The 19889-nt window shown below is 46.1% G+C and overlaps 4 protein-coding genes across 4 annotated transcripts; 2 read left to right on the top strand and 2 right to left on the bottom strand.

Moving 5' to 3' along the window:
• Window positions 1-861: 861 nt before the first annotated feature.
• Window positions 862-4379, top strand: TGAM01_v203439 (dipeptidyl-peptidase 3; the record flags this gene model as incomplete). Its single annotated transcript, XM_024549207.1, has 10 exons — window positions 862-1463; window positions 1995-2280; window positions 2335-2406; window positions 2780-3110; window positions 3160-3209; window positions 3286-3496; window positions 3575-3721; window positions 3780-3853; window positions 3915-3938; window positions 3993-4379. 10 exons carry the CDS (start codon window positions 862-864, stop codon window positions 4377-4379), a joined length of 2184 nt encoding a protein of 727 aa, XP_024406045.1.
• Window positions 4380-5216: 837 nt separating this feature from the next.
• On the bottom strand, window positions 5217-5729 carry TGAM01_v203438 (hypothetical protein; the record flags this gene model as incomplete). The annotated part of the gene is made up of 1 exon (XM_018801240.1): window positions 5217-5729. One exon carries the CDS (start codon window positions 5727-5729, stop codon window positions 5217-5219), a length of 513 nt encoding a protein of 170 aa, XP_018665511.1.
• A 3187-nt stretch (window positions 5730-8916) lies between these two features.
• Window positions 8917-12533, top strand: TGAM01_v203437 (hypothetical protein; the record flags this gene model as incomplete). The annotated part of the gene is made up of 4 exons (XM_018801241.2): window positions 8917-9904; window positions 9958-10599; window positions 10891-11140; window positions 11192-12533. 4 exons carry the CDS (start codon window positions 8917-8919, stop codon window positions 12531-12533), a joined length of 3222 nt encoding a protein of 1073 aa, XP_018665512.2.
• Window positions 12534-14440: 1907 nt separating this feature from the next.
• TGAM01_v203436 (hypothetical protein) lies at window positions 14441-19606 on the bottom strand (the record flags this gene model as incomplete). Its single annotated transcript, XM_024549206.1, has 3 exons — window positions 14441-17619; window positions 18407-18977; window positions 19034-19606. The coding sequence occupies 3 exons, from the start codon at window positions 19604-19606 to the stop codon at window positions 14441-14443; spliced, it is 4323 nt and encodes a 1440-aa protein (XP_024406044.1).
• Between the last annotated feature and the right edge of the window lie 283 nt (window positions 19607-19889).

Here is a 19889-nt window from a genome sequence, read left to right as displayed (position 1 = left end):
ATCTTCTCTGAAGTTCCTCTATATCTTTGAATAAGTAAGGAAGACCAGAGAATTTTGAGTAATGAGTAGGGGATTAGCTCGTGAGTACCTTTATCCGCGTTTTAAGGGCAGTTGCATGCGAGAAAGGATCCATATAAGCAAGAATCTTGTTTTGTATCTACTGCGGGAATGAGAGTTATCACCCATATTTGTTGATACTCTGTGTTATCCTTAAGCTATTACGGATTTCTTATTATAGTATAGGAGCGATATGCTAGATTATTTCTTAGGCCTCTACATTACAAGTTATACTACGCATCGGTGTCGACAGCGCGCCTTAGCAAGTGAAACACTCCATGCTAAATGGTGGGATAAAAGCTACAACGGAGATATTGTCGAGATCAGGAGTTATCGGGGAAAGGCATAATCTTCCCGGAGAGCTGGTCCGCGCCGCCAAAGGGGAGCTCGAAATCAAAGCAAGAATATCAACTTAGCCTTAGAGGCGGGCAGAAAACAGCGCACCAGCTCCGTTTGATACTACCAACAGACAAGGAGAGGTTAGCGCCAAGAGCAAGATCCTCAAGAAGGGGAAGCAAACGCTTTATACCCTGTAACCCTAGTCATCCCATAATGGCGGAATTTGCCTATTCTAAAAGATCTTACCCGGGCAAACGCGATTACGATGAAAGACCTTCTCGTCTACTATAACGCTATTTTAAGCGCTATCAAGGAAGAAATTGATGGAAACGACCTGAGAACCCCATCTTCAGACAAATAGGAACCATTTTCAAAGGTCACAAACCCATGGGACAACAGAGAATAGAAACGAGCACCTAGTACGCTCTTGGCTGGGTCAAAGGCTTCCTCCCAGGATGTCCTGGCATGCAATCGCTAAACAATGGTTTGCTGCGTAATGTACCTCTCATCGGAAAAGGCACCAGACCTCAGGTCTTTTTCGCGCACTCCAGCTCAGTGGCAGGGTCTCTTTCGACCGTAATTTTGCTTCCAGAGACGTGCATTGCAGTTGTTGTTCTCGTCAACAGCAAGCCTACCTGCGACAGCTCTGATTTCATTACTATTATGATATTAGAAAGACTTCTTGGAGGCTGTGGGGGCCACGACTTCGCAGAATTGACCAGAGAGGCCTTGGACAAAGCTTCTCGTCGATATTCGGAGCAGAAAGCGGAACTGGAATCTTCGAGAGTTCTACATACGTCCCCTAAGCCACTGAACGAGCACCGGGGAAGATACTCTTGGAAGTCCAAGTCTCTTTTTGTTGATGTTTTCGTCGAAGACGACAAGCTGAAATTCCAAGTCATGGGGCGATCTGATCAGATATATGGCCTGGAGCATTACCACTACGACACATTTGCCTGGCTAATGACAGATGATGAGGAAGCAGAAAGAGCTCGCTATGTTCAAGCGATTGGGGCTTACAAGTTTGTCTTTCAGACTGACGACATCGACCGTGTAACAGGCTTCAAGTGGGTGGAAATGGGGGGTGGCCCAGGGTTATTTCAGAAAGACTAGGAAGAAAAGACTGCGTTGTCTCTAATTGAGACAATAAAAACAAAGAAGCTCCAGATATTCTTAAGCAGCTCCCCTTTCTGTGTAGTCACACATCGTCTTGCGAGCGAGCGGACATGCTGCAGTCCGTAAAGGCTCCTTGGCGGGACGGCGTACGTACATGTCGACAGAACTGGGGGATATGAGCATAGGTACACACTTCGGCAAGAGAAGTGGTCATTTCCTACTTATATGATTGGACACAGTTCTAGGCACCGCATTTCCCCGCCAAGCTGAACGATACTAGTAGGTAGATAGTATTCTTACCTCGTTTACTAACATGTACTGAGAGACATCCATTTGACTGCACATCTGCGCGTAAACCGACGTGCCAACTCAACTGCCATCTTAGTTGTAGCTCAACGCGCTTCTATTTGCCATGGGGGTACAGGCTGTCTAAGTCTTCAAGCTGGGCATCGAGGCCCAGTTTGAGCGCCTGACAGACACAGAGAAGCGATATTCGCACCACATGGCTCGGTGAGCACCAAGACCTGCAACACAGTCGAGCAAAGTGACATGCTCAACATCCAATCTAGCGCTGCATGGCTTGGAGCAAGAATCATTCTCCGACAAGTTTCTCCAGAAGCCTCCTCGATTTACGACTTCGTCATTGAGCTCCATCGCAGCTGTTCAGGTGATTGGAATTCGCTCATTGGGAACGAAGTCAACAGCGTTGAGCTCCAAGCCTTGTTGACATATATGGCGACGTTTCTGTCCAATGTTGGGAATTATTATGTACGTCTCAAGTGGCTAAATTACTGCAACTACATACATTGCTGAACCCTATAGGGCTCCGGGGATCAAAAGTTTATCCCCAGTGTGGACAAGTCGCTTCTGCACAAGCTGGCAACAAGATCCACTGTATTAGAGGAACTGTATCAGAACATGTCCAGGGATGTAGACAAAATGCCACCTTTCCACCTCGATTTCCCAAGCGACACTGCCCATAGCAGCTACTACCCCTTGGGGATATCGTTAGTGAAGCTGATGCAAACGCCGTGTCCAAGATTCTAGAGCAGAATAACATCTTTCGGAAAACACAAGACTTGAAAAGACCAAGGATGGATTTGACGTCCTCATTGCGTCGGTTGAAAGTGGTATCGCTGCTCAGTTTCCTCTGCCGAGTGGCCAGGAAGGGCATGTGAGACTTGTCAAGGGAGACCATTCATCTGACCTACAACGCATCTGCGCTGAGTTGAAAGAAGCATATAGATATGCAGCCAATGAATTACAGAGAAGTGTCATTAGTGCGTATATCGAAAGCTTTGAAACGGGCAGTCTAGATGCGTACCGCAAATCGCAACGCCTCTGGGTCCGGGATAAAGCACCGAGGGTGGAGAATATCTTTGGGTTTGTTGAGCCTTACCGTGATCCGCAGGGCGTTCGAGCAGAATTTGAGGCCTTGGTTGCTATTGCAGATGATAAAGAGACTTTGCTTCTTACTAAACTAGTTGACAATTCGGCAAGATTTATTCGCTGGCTGCCTTGGGCAACGCCTAAGAATGATGGTAAAGGACCGTTTGAGAAGAGTCTATTTGAGCCGCCGGACTGTTCGAGCATTCATGGTGAGTGGTGACATGTCAAATCGTGAAGCTGAGAACTAAAACCCTATAGCTCTGGCGTACTGTTCGAGCATCATCTTCCCAGGGATAAACTTGCCTAATGTCAGTTCTTATGCCTAACTCGTTTGATATTGCCACTCGTCGCGGTTTTTTACCAAGACCTAATCCTTGAACATAGTATAATGACATTCGCCAAGAGGACGGGTTCAAGAATGTCATCATCTCGAATCGCATGATCGCTGAGAGCCAAGCAATACAGTACCCTTTGGTAGAAGAGTCCGAGGCAGAACAATTTAAAAAACATAGATTTCATGCCTACTACTGGTGGGTCGTGCTCCATGAGCTGCTGGGCCATGGCACAGGGCAGATGATGGTTGAGAACGCCGATGGTGTGTTCAACTTTGATGCAAAGAGCCCGCCTATTAATCCTCTCGATGGAAAACCCATTTCAATCTGATACAAGCCAGGTCAGACTTGGACTGGTCAGTTTGGCGATTTAGCAACTACAGTTGACGAATGCAGGGCTGAATTCGTTGGCGCCTACCTGATGGATGACTCAGAGCTTCTTGCCCTATTTGGCTTCACGGATAGTTCTGAGATTTGCGCTGAGGACTGTACGTCGGCATCATTTGTAATCATGAGAAAGTAGCAGCACTAACGCGAAATTTATAGTAACGTACAATCTTTACTTACAGCTAGGCGTTGACGGGCTACGGGGACTATCGAATTATAATGTGCAAAGCAATGTGAGCTGTCATTGGGACTTGATCAAGCACAGGGGCATTTTGTTGACACATCGAATGGCAGAACTGGGGCCAAGCTCATAGCCGGGTAAGTATAGTCGTAGGATATTATTTCCTGTGTGATTGACCAATAGCTGCACAGGCACACTTTGCTATATTGAAGTGCTTGCTTCAAGATGGCGGCGGCGTCATAACTGTCGCCCACAACAAGCTCGAGCACAGTTTAAAAGTGCGAGTGGACCGATCCAAGATTCGGACTCACGGGAAGCCTGCGTTGGGCAACATGCTTTTGCATCTGCACATGTTTCGATGTACAGCCGATACCAAAGGCTGTCGAACTTACTACGAGAAGCTATCGAGCGTTAATGGCGAGTATATTGAGTGGAGGGAGACTGTGCTCGCCACTAAACCTCCTCCGCTTATTTTTACCCAGGCTAACACCTTTCTTGGTGGTGACACTGTCACCTTGAAGGAGTATGAACCCACGGCAGAAGGCGTGATTGCAAGCTGGGCAGAAAGACAGATTTGAACAAGGGACAAGTTATCCAGCACCTCAATTCTATTATCCAGCGCTCTATCTATAAGACCTATATGTGTATGTAGGCTATTAGATACTGCTGCTACTACTAGACTGCATGTGCTGTTGCTACCGCTACTACTATTGCTATTTTTTCTCTCTTTTGTATTTAGCAGTTGTGTACTATAATACGTGGACCAGCTGCTTTGTTAAGTCACAGCTGAGGCTTTGGATGGTAAATATGGGGTACTGGATAACTTCTCCCTTGAACAATGAAACGCAGTTTACCATCATGAGTACACAGGATGAAGAAGAACCTTCTGAGGAGTGTGGGGCAGAAACCATTATTACATTCTCGCATGCTATAAGTACTAATTGACTAAGAACTTTGAGTTTCATTTAAACCTTCCCGATGTCTTTAATCAGCAATAACGGACAGAGCTGACTTCCAATCAAGGTCTATCATCTCTTCTGTTTTGCCTCTCCGAATAATACTTGTTTGAGTACCACTTGCTTATTTCCTATTAGGTCAACTAAAACAGCTATGCATGAAGTCTTGATTAAGTAAACAATATGTGTATCTGAATGCATACAGAGTGTCAACACTGAGGTTAAACCAGCCATGCGTGAATCACAATGCAATCGTTCATTGGCAGTTAAAGTGGTGTAGGCGATTGATAAGAAAAACACAGCCGTCGACATTGATGTTAATAGTATTCGCAGATATGAAACTATGTTGTTTATAGCTTGGTAGACTGCAAAAAGCTTGCATTTGGTGATTTGCTAAATGAAAAACGGCAGAATCCTAATAAACACACATTGGTCGGCCGAATGGAAACGAGCATGTGCTCAGCGACACCATTTCTGCCAAAGACAGCCTTGTCGAACCGCGTAGCAGTGTGGACACCCATTATTTCCGCGGCAGTTGGCAATTGTGCCACAGAATTGAAAGCAATTCGAGCGACGCTTCTCCAATCCGACAGAATCCTCGGATCTCGCCTCGGGATGCGGTCCTGGGCCAGCGCCGCATGGGCCTCGCTCTGCCAAAGATCTGTCGCCTTGGGAGTCTGATCCAAGGATTTCATCGGCAGCAGCCTTTTCTTGGTCAAAGTACTGCTGTGCATTGGAGCTTGGAGCAAAGAGCTCGGTTCGGGTAAGGTCGTTGGAAGGGTGTTGATAGACGTCGATGGTGACCGTGCCGTTGTTCAAGTACATGTCGAGAAAATGGTCGTCCAACAATTCCAAATCTTTGACAAACGAGTCATATCGATCGATATCATTTGTGTGAATGGCGTCTCGTGGGGATAGTGCCATGGCGCTGATAACCAAAAGCGTGAGAGCTTGAAAGAGAGTGAACAGCATAGTATATACCTATGTAGATATAGGTGGCCGTAGATAAAACGCAACTTAAGTTCACGTGATGTGTGCGAGAGTGAAGTGTTGGTTGTTTGGCAGTTATTCCTGCAGAAATAGGACGCTACTTATAATTCATCGGCTCCTCTTCTACTCATACTTCCCCCGTCCTAGCCATCTGTAATCTTTTTTTTTTGAAATACAGACAGCACAGTCTTCGTTGGCCATGAAGAGTGTTTGACGTGAACTGGTTACTTTATTCTTCCTATTTGGGAGAAACTCGTGATCTCCCTCGGACGTCGCACGGACTATTAGCACATGCTTTCTGATCCGATTTCTGATCCTGTTACTGTGTCTTGACTCCTGATTCCTTCTCGTACGTCTGTGCCGTAGGTAGGATTTGACTACACCAACAATTATTGGGCAAGATTCTCCTGTGAAAGCGCTCGGCTCATTATCGTTCAGGGTTAGGCATCGGCAGAGCTCAGTCACGCCTCCTCACGGTTGCCACTTGACGATCAACCAACCATTTGTACAACCAATCGGATGTTGGGCGATCTATTGTCAGACAAGGCTTGCCATCCAGTGTGCTGGCAGCCTCCGATCGCCGCCGAAAAAGTTCCTAGATCGGCGAATGGCTGTGAATTCTCTGACAGGAGGAGATTATGATGCAATAGTCCCTCAAAAACAGAGAGTTGAAGGAAGCAACTATAATAGTAAAACTTGAGAGCGTTCAAACTTGGTTATGCATGAAATGATCTGCGATGCTTCTTCAATCAACACATGTTTGTGTTAGTCCGATGTTTCACGAACAACGAATGGATTTCATGCACCTTGAAGAATGCAGGCGGGATCTGATTCCTGAGCACAGATAGGGCCGATGCTGAAGACAGATTGGCCACATATGTCGCAGCGAAACAACCGTCGTATTACGCGTTGCGATGCCTGTAATTCTAACCGTTGGGACTCTCTTTTTTGTGTTTGGGTGGCTAGATACCAGTATATGCACTGTTGTCTTGGGTTGGATGATTGAAGTTGTACTTGAATGGAACACCGGGTACTCCTCCTTTGAATTGTCTCTCCGCTAGCCAGGTTTCTGGATAAAGGCGTGCGCAAGTTCATTTCTTTGTTTCAATCAGAGTTGTTCTTTGTATCGATTTTCACCCGTGAGATAACCACGCAGGAGTGGAACCGTATGCTGCGATATTTGGAAAATACGTTCGAAATACTGCGCATACTAGGAGCTCTGAAGAATGGGTGTGGCGACCTATTACAGTGTTTAGTGATGTCCGAAAGATGTTGAGGGCTTCTGCTCAAATCTTCGGTATGTGCTCAAATGCACGACGGCATTATACTGAGTAAGTAGTATCTTGTCAACGAGCGACGTTATTCCAGCCTCGTGGAATGACGGCACCTAAGACGGTAGATTGCACATGTGCCGACTTATTTGGCAGTGGGGGCCGGAGTAACTCGCGACAGAATGTCAAGGTTCGAAATAGATGTAGTGCGAATGCTAGCGGAGTAAGGACCTTGTCCTCCAATTCGCTGCAGCTTCGTTGCCGAGCTTCATGAACGAGCAGCTCTAACGCAACCAACCAATTAAGCGACCTCGAATTTTCCAATCAAGAGTTGAGTTTTAGGTACCTCAGCAATGCTCTTGAGCCGAAGCCACCACCTGACAATGTCGAACCAAACCAAGCTGAGATACACGCAATACTTCCAAGCTAATGGTGCTATCAAAGTCTTCTAGCATTCTAGCAGTGGTAGGTCGGCAGCGGTTTTGAGCAAAAGTGCCGCAAACATAGACAGAACCTCAACGTCAACCTCGTTCCACCCGAATATGAGTCTTGCTCTGTTGGTTAAGAGAACTTCCTGCAAAATCCATAGACTGTTGAATCATCAGCATCCGAACAACATCCCCAGAGTCTGTCTATCTTGGCGAGGGATGGAGGAGATAAACTCTGTAGCAGAATCAGCATTGACAGACAAGCTCGCTGGCGGTATCCTATATCGCACTCTATCTAAGGTCTGAACTGCGACATAAATAGCCTCGTCGCTGCTATCAAGCTGAATGATGATTCACGATGACTGGTGATAGATTGAAGATATAAGCACAATTTGCTGGTTTCACTCTTCATCATTCATCCGATAACTACATCTGCAGATAGCCATGTACTCGCCATCGCAAGATATGTAGTTTTTCAACCTGTCATATTGACTATAAGAAGAATATTGCTCATCCACTGGGCTACCCTGGGTATAGGAGAGGGCGACGAAGCTCAGTGTGGCGGAAAGCAAATCAGTCCCTATGCTCAACTTGATGTCCGTATCTGTATTAGCAGGGTTCAGTGTTAATATACGAATAGAATATGAAACTTGCAATGGAAATGGAAAATGACGAAAATTGGGGGTTATTTTATGGGCGTTTACACATATCGTCATTTCCTCCTTATACATAGCTGCTGGTGATCCCTATAGCAATTTCTCGCTGCAAGTGAAGCCTCAATAGCCAAAGGTTTTGAGTAGAGCATAGCCTAGTCTTTCCCAAGCTTGCTACAGTAGGTATACAGTACCTTCACGCTTGGTCTTTTTCTCTCATCTTGGCTGTCTCCCGGCATGTTGCAAACCTAGCACGTTTCGCTTTATCCCAACATGTCTGTGAGTCGATTTGGGCAACTTCGAGGCTGGATGTGCGTGCTCGGGTGCAACTCGCCTTGCGGGCACGCCGCGGTGTTGGGCACTACATGTAGGTTTGTTCGCATTGGAAGATGTGGCCCCAGTTTTTGAGTAAAGCCACATTGGCAGGCTGAGTTGTTATCGTACTGCAAACGATCGTGATTGGTCTGGAAGTGATGCTGCTTCCTATAAGCCTGACCCAGGTATCTCTGCCGTATCTCTGGAGTGTACATATTTAAATTGCTGGTTGCTAAGCCCTGCCCAACCCCGCTCAATCCAGCCCAATCTGGCCCAATGCCTGTGCACAGCAGCATCAAGATAGTTAGCCTTCTTGATTTCTTTCCTAAATCTTCTGACTATCACGCTTTTTCGACGTTTACAAGCAATTGCCATTCTTTTCTATACGCGAAGCAAACTTTAAGCCTGTTTTTACCTGGGTGTTCAAGATCTATACAAACCTTGGACTTCTTAAACTACCCCATCCAATCTATCCTCGCAAGGTCCCAGCCTACAAATGAAAATGTCGAACCCTGACAACTATACGGTTGGATGGATCTGCGCCATAGCTACCGAATATGTTGCTGCACGGGCTTTTCTCGATGAGAAACACGACGGACCGGAATACGTTTCCCCGAATGATAATAACGATTACACACTGGGCCGGGTCGGCAACCATAATGTCGTTATTGCTGTATTGCCTGACGGCGAGTACGGCACGGCTTCTGCAGCAATGACTGCCAGGGATATGCTGCATAGTTTTCCTAATATTCGAATCGGTCTTATGGTTGGCATTGGCGGCGGTGCGCCAAGTAGAAAGCATGATATTCGCTTAGGCGATATTGTTGTTAGTTCTCCCCGCGATAAAGAGAGCGGTGTATTCCAATACGACTTTGGCAAAACAATACAAAGCCAAAGCTTTCAACACACGCGGTTCCTAAACCAGCCACCGACAGCTTTGCGAGCAGCGATAAATGGGCTAAAAGCTGAATATGAGGAAGACGGCCACCAACTTGATGAAGCTATAACTACTCTTCTTGCGAAGAAGCCAAGATTGCAAAAAGAGTATAGGCGACCAGACGCAAGTAGCGACAAGCTTTATAAAAGCGACGTTATCCATGTGCACCCAGCCGATGAAATGGGTTGTGCAGCAGTTTGCGGAAATGAGCCATCGAGTTCTGTACCCCGGGCTGAACGGGCAGAAAGCGATGATAACCCTGCTATTCATTATGGCATAATTGCTTCAGGAGATCAGTTAATGAAAGATGCAATAATAAGAGACCGACTCGCAGCGGAAAAGGATGTCTTATGCTTTGAAATGGAGGCGGCAGGGTTAATGAACCACTTTCCGTGCCTTGTTATCCGTGGTATTTGCGACTACTCAGACTCGCATAAGAACAAGCAGTGGCAAGGATATGCGGCTATGGCAGCAGCAGCCTATGCAAAAGACCTTCTCCGTCGCATAGTTCCAAATAAGATCGAAGCTGAAAAGAAGATCAGCCTTCTATCCGGTAATTCTGAGGCCTCGAAATTATACTTCAGCATATATTAATTTTATATATAGGTATTAATGTAATTACTCAAGAGCACCGGGATATTGCAAAAGAACAACTTAAATTCCAGAGAGACCTGGCTACAGAAAGGCTATCTGAAAAAGAACAAAAATGCCACCAGCTATTTCGTCTCACAGCTAGCGGCCAGGATGGCGCCACGTATGAATGGTACAAGGGCCGAGTGGAAGAAAGGGTTGAAGACACATGCCTTTGGTTTCTTAACCATGAGCATTTCCGACTATGGTTAAAACAAGAGGCAGGCCCCCTGCTGGTTACAGCGGATCCGGGTTGTGGAAAGTCAGTGTTAGCCAAGTACCTTATCGACCATGAGCTGCCACGATTAGGATCGGAAACTATCTGCTACTTCTTCTTCAAAGATCAGGACCAGAACACATGCCGTCAAGCACTTTGCGCACTACTCCACCAGCTCTTCTCTCAGAGGCCGTCTCTAATTAAGCATGCTATGCTGCAATTTTATAAAGATGGGAAAGATTTAATTAACTTTACTGAGTCGCTCTGGAAGATTCTACAAAGCGCTAGTAAAGATTCTGAGGCTGGATCTATCACTATAGTCCTTGATGCCTTAGATGAATGCGCTGAATCCCAGCTCGAGGATTTAGTGCGAAACATAAAGAGCCAGTTCCAAAGCAATAGTGACTCTTTAAGTCCTGGCAAATTAAAATATCTTCTATTATGCCGGCCCTACGAGCAAATTATATGCAACTTCCGCAGTTTATTAGATGTTTTCCCGAAGATCCATATACCAGGAGAAGAACAGTCTGAGACAATCAGCCATGAGGTGAATTCAGTTATAAGGCACCGGGTCATTCAATTATCCAAGATAAAGCGTCTCTCACCATTAATCACCGACCACCTAGAAAGGAAACTAAAAGAGACTCCTCAGCGCACTTATCTCTGGTTGTATCTTATATTCAATAACTTAGAGAATGAAATCTTCAAGAAGACACCACGAGCAGTTGAAGACCTCATCAAAACACTCCCGAAAAGCGTTAATGAAGCATATAATCAAATTCTCAACAAGTCTAAGCAACCTCTAGTGGCAAAGAAGGCCTTAAGCGTTATCTTAGCAGCCAGCCGACCACTTACAATATCAGAAATGAATGTTGCTATGAGCATAGATGAAGCGGCACAAACCTTTTACGACCTTGACTTGGAAAATGAAGCTGACTTTGAGTTACGGCTCAGGTCTTTATGTGGATTATTTATCTCAGTACATCATGGCAGGATTTCTTTTCTTCATCAAACCGCTCGAGAATTTCTACTCACGCCCGCAGCTGCTGTCCCATCAAGACTCATATGGCACCACTCTATCACCACTCAAGATGCGCAGACTCTCCTTGCAAAGCTTTGTATAGTCTATCTTGACCTATTCAACCCTGACACTAGGCCTCCACCAGATACAGAGGGAGGATCCAATTACTCTGTTGAACGCGCTTTTTTGAAATACTCAGCTATATATTGGAGCACTCACTTCCGCAAAGCTTGCGTTGATGAGAACGATGCTGTTATATATTCTGCAATGAGAATTTGCAATCCAGATTTGAAAAGCTTCTCGGTATGGTATGGCATCTATGAGGAGCATACATTCCAAAGCCCCGCCAGAAATGCTACAAATCTTATAGTAGCATCGTATCTTGGCCATAATGCCGTCGTAAAGTTGTTACTCGATAAAGGAGCGGAAACAGAGGCAAAGGACGCGTATGATTGCACGCCGCTAGTGTGGGCCTCCTATTGCGGGCATGAGGCTACAGTCAAGCTACTACTTGATAAAGGAGCAGAAACCAAGGCAAAGGATGCCTATGGCCGGACACCGCTATGGATGGCCGTTGACGGTGGTCGGACGCCGCCATGGGCGGCTGCTCACGGCGACGACAGCAATTTTGCTCTGAAAAATTACGAGATGCAGCTAATGCTGCTTGAGCAGCAGAATAAGAAACGCCTGTTGATGCCTCGCCAGGACCACGGCGACGACAGCAATTTTAGTCTGAAAAAGTACCAGATGCAGCTAATGCTGCTTGAGCAGCAGAATAAGAAACGCCTGTTGATGCCTCGCCAGGACCACGGCGACGACAGCAATTTTAGTCTGAAAAAGTACCAGATGCAGCTAATGCTGCTTGAGCAGCAGAATAAGAAACGCCTGTTGATGCCTCGCCAGGACCACGGCGAAATGGATGGAATACTCAGCAGTAACCGGGCAGGAACAGACGATAAGCGCGGGCATGAAGCTGTAGCCAAGCTGATGCTTGATAATGGAGCATATATTGAAGTAAAGGATAATAGTGGTAGGACACCGCTATTAATCGCCGCTGAGCGCGGGCACGAAGCTATAGCTAATCTACTACTTGATAAAGGAGCAGAGATTGAGGCAAGGGATAGCCGTGGTCAGACACCATTATCATACGCCGCTGAGCGCGGGCATACAGCTATATTTAAGCTGCTGCTTGATAAAGGAGCAGAGATGGAGGCAAATGATGAAAACGGTCGGACGCCACTATCATTTGCTATTAAAAACAGGCATGAAGCTATAATCAAGCTATTGCTTGATAAAGGAGCAATGAAGCCCTAAATAGTTATAAAATATTGCCTTTTGTAGACTGTGGTGCATCTAGTCTGCTACCAAACCACAAAAACTCTTTGTTTCTTGGCTCTAGCTGCCTAGAACCTTTTTTTATAATAGTTAGCGAATTATTGCTCTGTGTTCTTTGCTGTTTCTGACACGCATGGGAGTCATATCGGCACCAGAAACATGATCCTGGCAGTTCTTCTCTAAGAAACACAGTTTTAATAAAGAGCCTCGTCCAATCTGCCAAGGTTACCCCGCACATGTGACCATTCATGGGTGATCAGGTATTCTGAAGCTCAAACACAACTGCATACATTTCTCTCCTGCATGGCTCACCATGGTCCGCGACTATAAGAGTCCGTGCAAATCCTTCAATGTTGCTGCAAATCACTTCGACCAACTGTTTCCTTTTATGTTGCTGATTTATTTGAGCTAGCCAGCTTGATAGGAATGTCACGTCAGTCCCGGATGCCTCTAATTCTGCGATTCTGCTCTCGGACTTGGATCAAAATACATGTAATTAGCGCCAACCCTCCACGCAGTCATCACTTCCTCCAGCAACAGGAAGGCTACTTGCGTCTTTTTCATACGTCCAAGCTCTTTCAATCATTTCACTCAGCGCCAAGAATGGACATCCCGCTTTTAATCCTCTGCGTTGCAACCAGATACCGATGGTGAGCCCTATGTAGACAGAACACCAGCGTATCGTCAATATCAACGACGATCGCAGCTTCCTCTAGGAGCTAGAACGGTAAGGAAGCTGGAGACACGAAATTTGACCAGCGTCTTGGGGATCTGACTAGAAAGGTCGTTGAGAAGGGATTCTACCATCACGATTACTCTGAAATAGATGGGACGGAAGAGGAAGTCGGCCGCGCCATTCAAGAACCCGCCGTTCCCCGCGAAAAGCTCTTCATCACCAATAAGGTCGATCAAAGCATCAACAATATCCCTGCAGCAATTGAGAAGAGTCTCGAGATATTACAAACCAACTATTTCCACTTGTGTGTTTATGTATCGAATCGTCAAATTGACTTTGCGGCAGAAGAACTAGTCGCAGTTATCTAATTCATACCCCATTCTTTGCCAAGTTGGATACCGACTACCAGCGTGCATGGAAGTCAATGGGAAGTGATTAAAGAGGCTGATTAAGCCATATCAATAGCTATAAGCAACTACTTGCACCCTGGTGTCGAGGCTACGCTGTTCCGCGCGACAATTCCACCTGCTTTTAATCATATCGAGTTCCATCCCTATCTGCAGTGCGGAAACAATTACTTGTCGTGACTGCGTGAGAATGGTTTGCAAGTGGGCTCGTTCAAAGGCCTGGCACCCGCACTCAGGGCTCCTAATGGACCACTGCGTGAGCCCTTGGCTCGCATTGCCAAAAGGCATGATACTACTGAGGTAGCTCTTTTGGTCAACTGGACCATACAGAAAAGTAGTGGCTGTAGCCACGAACACAAAGCCTGAAAGGCTGGACGAGTATGCCCAGGCTTTAAGATCTCGCTTACTCAAGATGAAGTACAAGAGATAACAGATGTAAGCGCGACGTATCACTTTCGCACATCTTGGTCGGAGTATTATGAAACAGATGATGGATCATAAAAGAGAGGATATTGTTGCTGCTGCTACTGAGTAATTTAAATTTCTTTTCCTATATGAGCTACCTGAATGAACTTCAATATGCTATAGCTAGAGTGGAGTGTTCAATAGTTTTTCTTTGATAGACCAGTGTTTATGATTCACTTTGTCTGTATATTTTTATCTTGCAGTCTTCAAAACTGTTCATGTTCCGTTGCATATATACCTGGTGAAGAGTTCTACGCATATGGAGCCCAAAGCAAATTCTTCAGAAGTGTTAGCAGATTATAACAGAAGAAGAGGAAAAATTAACATATATCAAAATTTTAGCTCACTTTGCTTTTCTTCTCCCTTTGCACGTCCCAAAACTTTTTATATCTCTCAATGGCCCCTCGGCCGTCTTCTTCCAACAGTATCTGTAGCCACACTTCATCAGGCTGTTCTTGCAAGTCGCAGTCAGGTGTCGCGCCGGCTTCAAGAAGAACTTCAACGATGTCCCAATGGCCGCCGACAATAGCTCCATTCAGTGCACTCATATACTTTCCGCCGCGTACATCAGCGTTGGCTTTTCTCTCCAACAACATCTTCACAGACAAAGCCTGGCCTGAATACGCGGCTGCTTGGAGAGCTGAGCTAAATATTCCGCCCTGTACATTTACGTCGATGCCAGGGACTCGTTCAAGGAGATACTTTGTTTTGCGAGACATGCAATTGATACTCGCACAGCATGAACCTGAATGACTGGCCTTTCTGTGTGCCTCGTCGGGCTTGATCGCGCATGCCACATGGAGCGCGGAGCCCAGCCTCTCGCTCACGATGCTGGTATCAATACCATGCTCGATCAAGATATGAAAGCTTCTGCGCCAATGTTCGTCCTCAGTAGATATTTCATCTTCATAAATCGGGATACCTTGATTGAGTGACGGCCAAAATTGTCCAGATCTATCAATATCTCTAGGTGCGAATTCCCCCATAATAGAATGCAGGGCTGTGCCGTACTCTCTGTGTATATGATTGACATCCATGCCGTGGTTTAGGAGAGGCAGAAGTGCTTTATCACCATCATGAAAAGAGGCTGCATAGCGTACAGCCTTATGCCAGGCAGTATAATCCTGGAAATGAATATCTGCCCCGTGTTCAAGCAGCAGTTGCACCAGCTTGGAGTGGCCCCAGCTGCAGGCCGCCGAGAGCGCGGTCCCATAATTTGCTCCTTGAGCATTCACATCAGCTTTGTGATCAAGCAGCAACTGCGCTACAGGCACTGAGCCTTGCGAGAAGAAATAATCGCTGTCTGGAGTTCTCTTCCAGACACCAGTGTCGCGCTGGTCCTCGCCTTCTTGGCACGCAGCCATGAGCGCTGTTCCGTATTTACCCCCTTGTGCATTGACGTTGGCGCCGTGATTTAACAGCATCTGCACGCGCTCCACATCTTTAAAGTAAACACCACAGGCAATCATCAGGGCAGTTCCATGCTCTTCACTTTGTGCGTTTACATCAGCACCACAGTCCAGTAGCAGCTGAATACACTCGCTACTATTCATCGCGTCGTCCTCGTCATTGACGCCACAGGCAATCATGAGCGCCGATCCGTTCATGCCACCGCTTGCATTGACGTCTGCACTGCGTTCGAGAAGCAAGCAGAGCACTTCTACGTCAGTATCCTGGCAAGCAGCCTGCAGAGCCGATCCCCATTCTCCGCCTTGTTGATTGATCTCGGCACCTCGGTCTAAAAGCAGCTCTAGGAGCTGGACTTTGTTCTGCAGTGAAAATGTATCGCCGCTGCTTTCCATCTCCACAGTAGCTTCATTCCATGTAGGAGTTTCTCTCCGTGCAGCAGCTTGGAGCGGTGTACCGAAGCGACTGCCGCCCTCTGCGTTGACATCAGCCCCGTGATCAAGAAGAAATTGAACGGCCTCCGGCGTCCCCTGATTACAGGCAAGTTGCAGCGCAGTTCCCCAGTTGTCGCCGCCCGGTTGGTCAACTTGGGCGCCGTGATCAAGGAGCAGCTGCATGACGGGGATTGCCTGTTCGGAATATCGTGATGCTGCTGCCGCCGCGTGCAGTGCCGTGCCGTACTCGCCTCCTCGAGCGCTCACATCAGCACCATGCTTGATCAACAATGAAATTATGTCTACCACTGAGTTTGCATTTTGCTTTTCGCGTAGTACAGTGTAGCACAAAGCCTGTAATGCTGTGGCATACTCCCCGCCTCGAATATTGGGGTCCGCGCCGTGGTCAAATAGCGTTTCAATGTTGCTAAGTAATGAGTTGGGACGCATTTCATGTGAAGTGCATGCTACGTGAAGCGGCGTGCCGAAGTTTTCACTCAAAACATTGACACTAGCTCCCTTTGCTAGAAGTAGGCTAATTCTCTCATAACCTTGATACTGTTCAGCATCTATTGCCAAGTGAAGCGCCGTCTGTTGATTTTCATCTTGTGCATCTACGTTGAGGCCGAGATCAAGGAGAAACTCGAAGCTGTTCCTGTCGTAGCTCTTTACCAATGGAAGTAAGTAGGAGTAAGGGCTGGTATTGGCCCCCCCATGTTGTATCAAGAGCTCAAGGACACCAAGATGGCAGCCACTCAAAGCGGCATGTAGTGCTGAACGCCATTTATGTTTGCCGTAGTACACATTGACCGCGGCGCCGGCTTCGAGAAAGAGTTGCACTATGTCTGTGTTTCCCCCATAAGCTGCATATTGGAGCCCAAAATCCAAGTCTTCTTGCGTCAAGTACGTATGTACACCAAACTCCTGGGAGATCAATGTCTCGGTCAGCTGAAGAAAACCACGCTGAGCTGTATAGCAATATGGCTTATTCAGCATGTATAAATCCGGAGAGCCATAGATGTGATTATAATTCAGTAGAGTGAGTATATGTAGGCTCTGGCTGCGTATTGCAAGCGCAAGTATCACCTCGTGTGAGAGCTTGGCCGACCATGACGCGCGTGGTATCTCCTCAAGATGGAGTCCCCAGTTACCTGCCACGTACTCAAACAAGGGATAAAACTTTTCCACCGTCCATCGGTCGATTTCAGTCCATCTTCCAATTATGGTGCCCACGTGTGTGAGGTAGGCGAGACATGAACGCACAATATGTGCATTCGCGTTGATTTCCGTGAAAGAGAAGGCTGAGACTGGCCTTTGTTCTATTCTGCCAGAAGTCAAATACTCTTTGACGGAAAAATGGACTAGGCGAGCTCGAGTGATGCCGAGGAAGTCTTTCGAAGTTATCACCAGGCCAGAGAAATATTTTAATACATCTTCAGAAGAAAAAGGTCGCATATCCTCGTCAAAAGCATTATTATCGTCGGGACTGATAATGAATATTTCTGAAAGTTCTACAACAGTTAGGGCTCGTCTTGCGAATGCAAGCCACTTTAATGAGTTTATCACTCGATTTTGAAATTTGGTATTGATTCTGTCAAGAATCCGATCATATGTTGCATCAAGACCGACAGGAAGGTCTAAGAGAGCCGCGCGGATCTCAGCTGGCGATGATAATTCTTGGATTGTTTTAAGCTGAAATCGCACATATTGAAACCTTAACGCGGGCTGTCAATACCATCACTGTATTAGACGAATACAAAAATTTAATAACTTACATGCTATCTGCCTTTTTAATAAGTGACTGTTGTACTTCTTCCTTTATGTCATCTCTCCAACGCTTAAAATTATCAGTCGCCAGAGTTGTGTTGATATATTGGCGGATATCTTTATTCACAATCTCCTGTCGGGTTAATAAGTCGATCTCGCGTCTTGCCGGTAGAGATAAAAGGGTACGCATTTTGAGATCAATATCTTGTTCTTTGCGGCTTGTTAAGAACACATGGAGGCTTTCTGGTGCCTTTGAAAAAATGTTGGTCAAAGTCTTTAATAAGGTTTCTCTTCGTCCGCCAAGTAGCGGGCATTCATCTAGACCGTCAATGACGATATAGACAGCAGAGAACCTTAATATAGAATCTAACAGCGTTTCTTCCAGCGTTTTAAGATCAGGACGTTCGCCTTTTATTTTATAGTCTTGAAGATGTTTAATCAATTGTATATCAAGCTGTTGAGAACAGATCTGTTTGATTAATGAAGCCAGCATTGCATTTGTTGTTTGTGTTTTAATGTCGCTGAAGCTGTAATAGAAGTAGGCGAGGGAAATTGAATGCATTGATGAATATTGTTCTTTTAGATAACTGATAACTGAAGAGGTCAGAACGGATTTTCCCGAGCCGGCTATAACGAATTTAGTTTCGACTCTAACAACATAGGTGTTAATATACAGGGCAAGAATGCTTGACCTACCTTTCCCATGAAGCCAAAGTAACGAGCGAGCAGTTGTCCTCCAAGTGTTAAATTCCTCACTATGCTTGATAAGCCACTCATTGGTGCCATCCTGATGTCTTTCGCGTGCAGTGTTGTACAATGACGAATGATCAATATCAGAGAGCCACTTCAATAGTTCCTCGCACTCCTTTCTAGATTCCGCATTCTCAGTTGCTAGACGTTCCTCAAGACGCTGCATATCCCGCCAAAGCCACTCAACTGCGAGGAAACATTGCTCTCGTTCGCGAATATCGTTTAATAATTGATCCCAGCCATTCCAGTTGACAGCATCAAGAGTGTGTCGAAGGGCTGAGTTGTTTGAGTAGTAGCAGCAGCTTTTAGCCTGGAATTTCAAGATTTGCCTGTAGAGTCGCTCTAAAGAAGCTTTATATTCGTGATGCGATTGCTGGAACTCCTCATGGCCCTCGGTTCGTAACTCATAGCGCTTGATGTAAAGTTCCTCTCTCACCTGGCTCTGCGCGACAAGAGACGAGACGTATTCTAGTCCTTGTGCTAGGGCAATATTCTGAGTTGAAATATTCATGAATAACTTAATACAGAAAATTAGTAATGATCTCTGCTCAGCCTTGTATGACAATCACACACCGGTAGCAAAAAGCTAACACCGGCCCAAGCTATTGAGGCAGGCGGGCTGGCGCTCACAGCTTGGCTGATGAAGCCATTAGCCGCCTTCATAACATTTACAAGAACATTTGAAACATCCTCAGCTGTTATTTCGGAGCTGCCGAACTTGAGCTTGGTCTTGTTGACGTCGTCCATCTTGCTCTGAAGTATCGCCCACATCCGTTCTTGTATATTCGCTTTTGATTGAAGGGTTTCGCTTAAACCGGCGACAACGCTTCCTTGTAGCTTAATCTCATATTCTTTAATAAGTGTGGCGTCTTCTTCTCGCAGTGTTTCGTATGCCACATTCCAGAGTTGTCGAATAGGGACACTTTCCAGCCGGACCTGGAGATCCTCGGATCGTTTAAAGGAGGCGTTGATGTTTGTTTGATCGATGGTTGAGTCATTGGTGTTGTGAGGTACGCTGAGATGTGCTCCTTCTTGGTTACTTTGGCTTAATTGGGCATCAGCAGAATTTGCCACATCGGGTTGTTGTGTGGATAGAGGGGGCGACTGCTTTCTCTTCCACCTTCCAAACCACTTTTTGGATCTCATAGTTGTGTTGGTTGCGTTGGCTGTGAATATTTCTGTAACCGCTTCTCAACTGCTTGTTGTCGCTTCAGAAGAAGAGGAGTAGGGAATGATGGTTGGAGCCTTGGCAGCCTGATGATGTCTAAGATCGGGTACCTATTTCACCACTGCAGGCGGGTAATAGGGACCACAGCTGCAATGCTCATTGGATACCTTCCAGGCTGTGCAAATTGTACTCAACCTAACCAAAGTCTACCAAAAAAAGGGAATTCTCAAACAATCAACACACATGTCTCAGTGTTACACA

Source organism: Trichoderma gamsii (genome assembly GCF_001481775.2).
Source record: "Trichoderma gamsii strain T6085 chromosome Unknown Scaffold_9.2, whole genome shotgun sequence".
NCBI lineage: Eukaryota > Fungi > Ascomycota > Sordariomycetes > Hypocreales > Hypocreaceae > Trichoderma > Trichoderma gamsii.
This window is presented reverse-complemented; position numbering and strand designations above follow the sequence as displayed.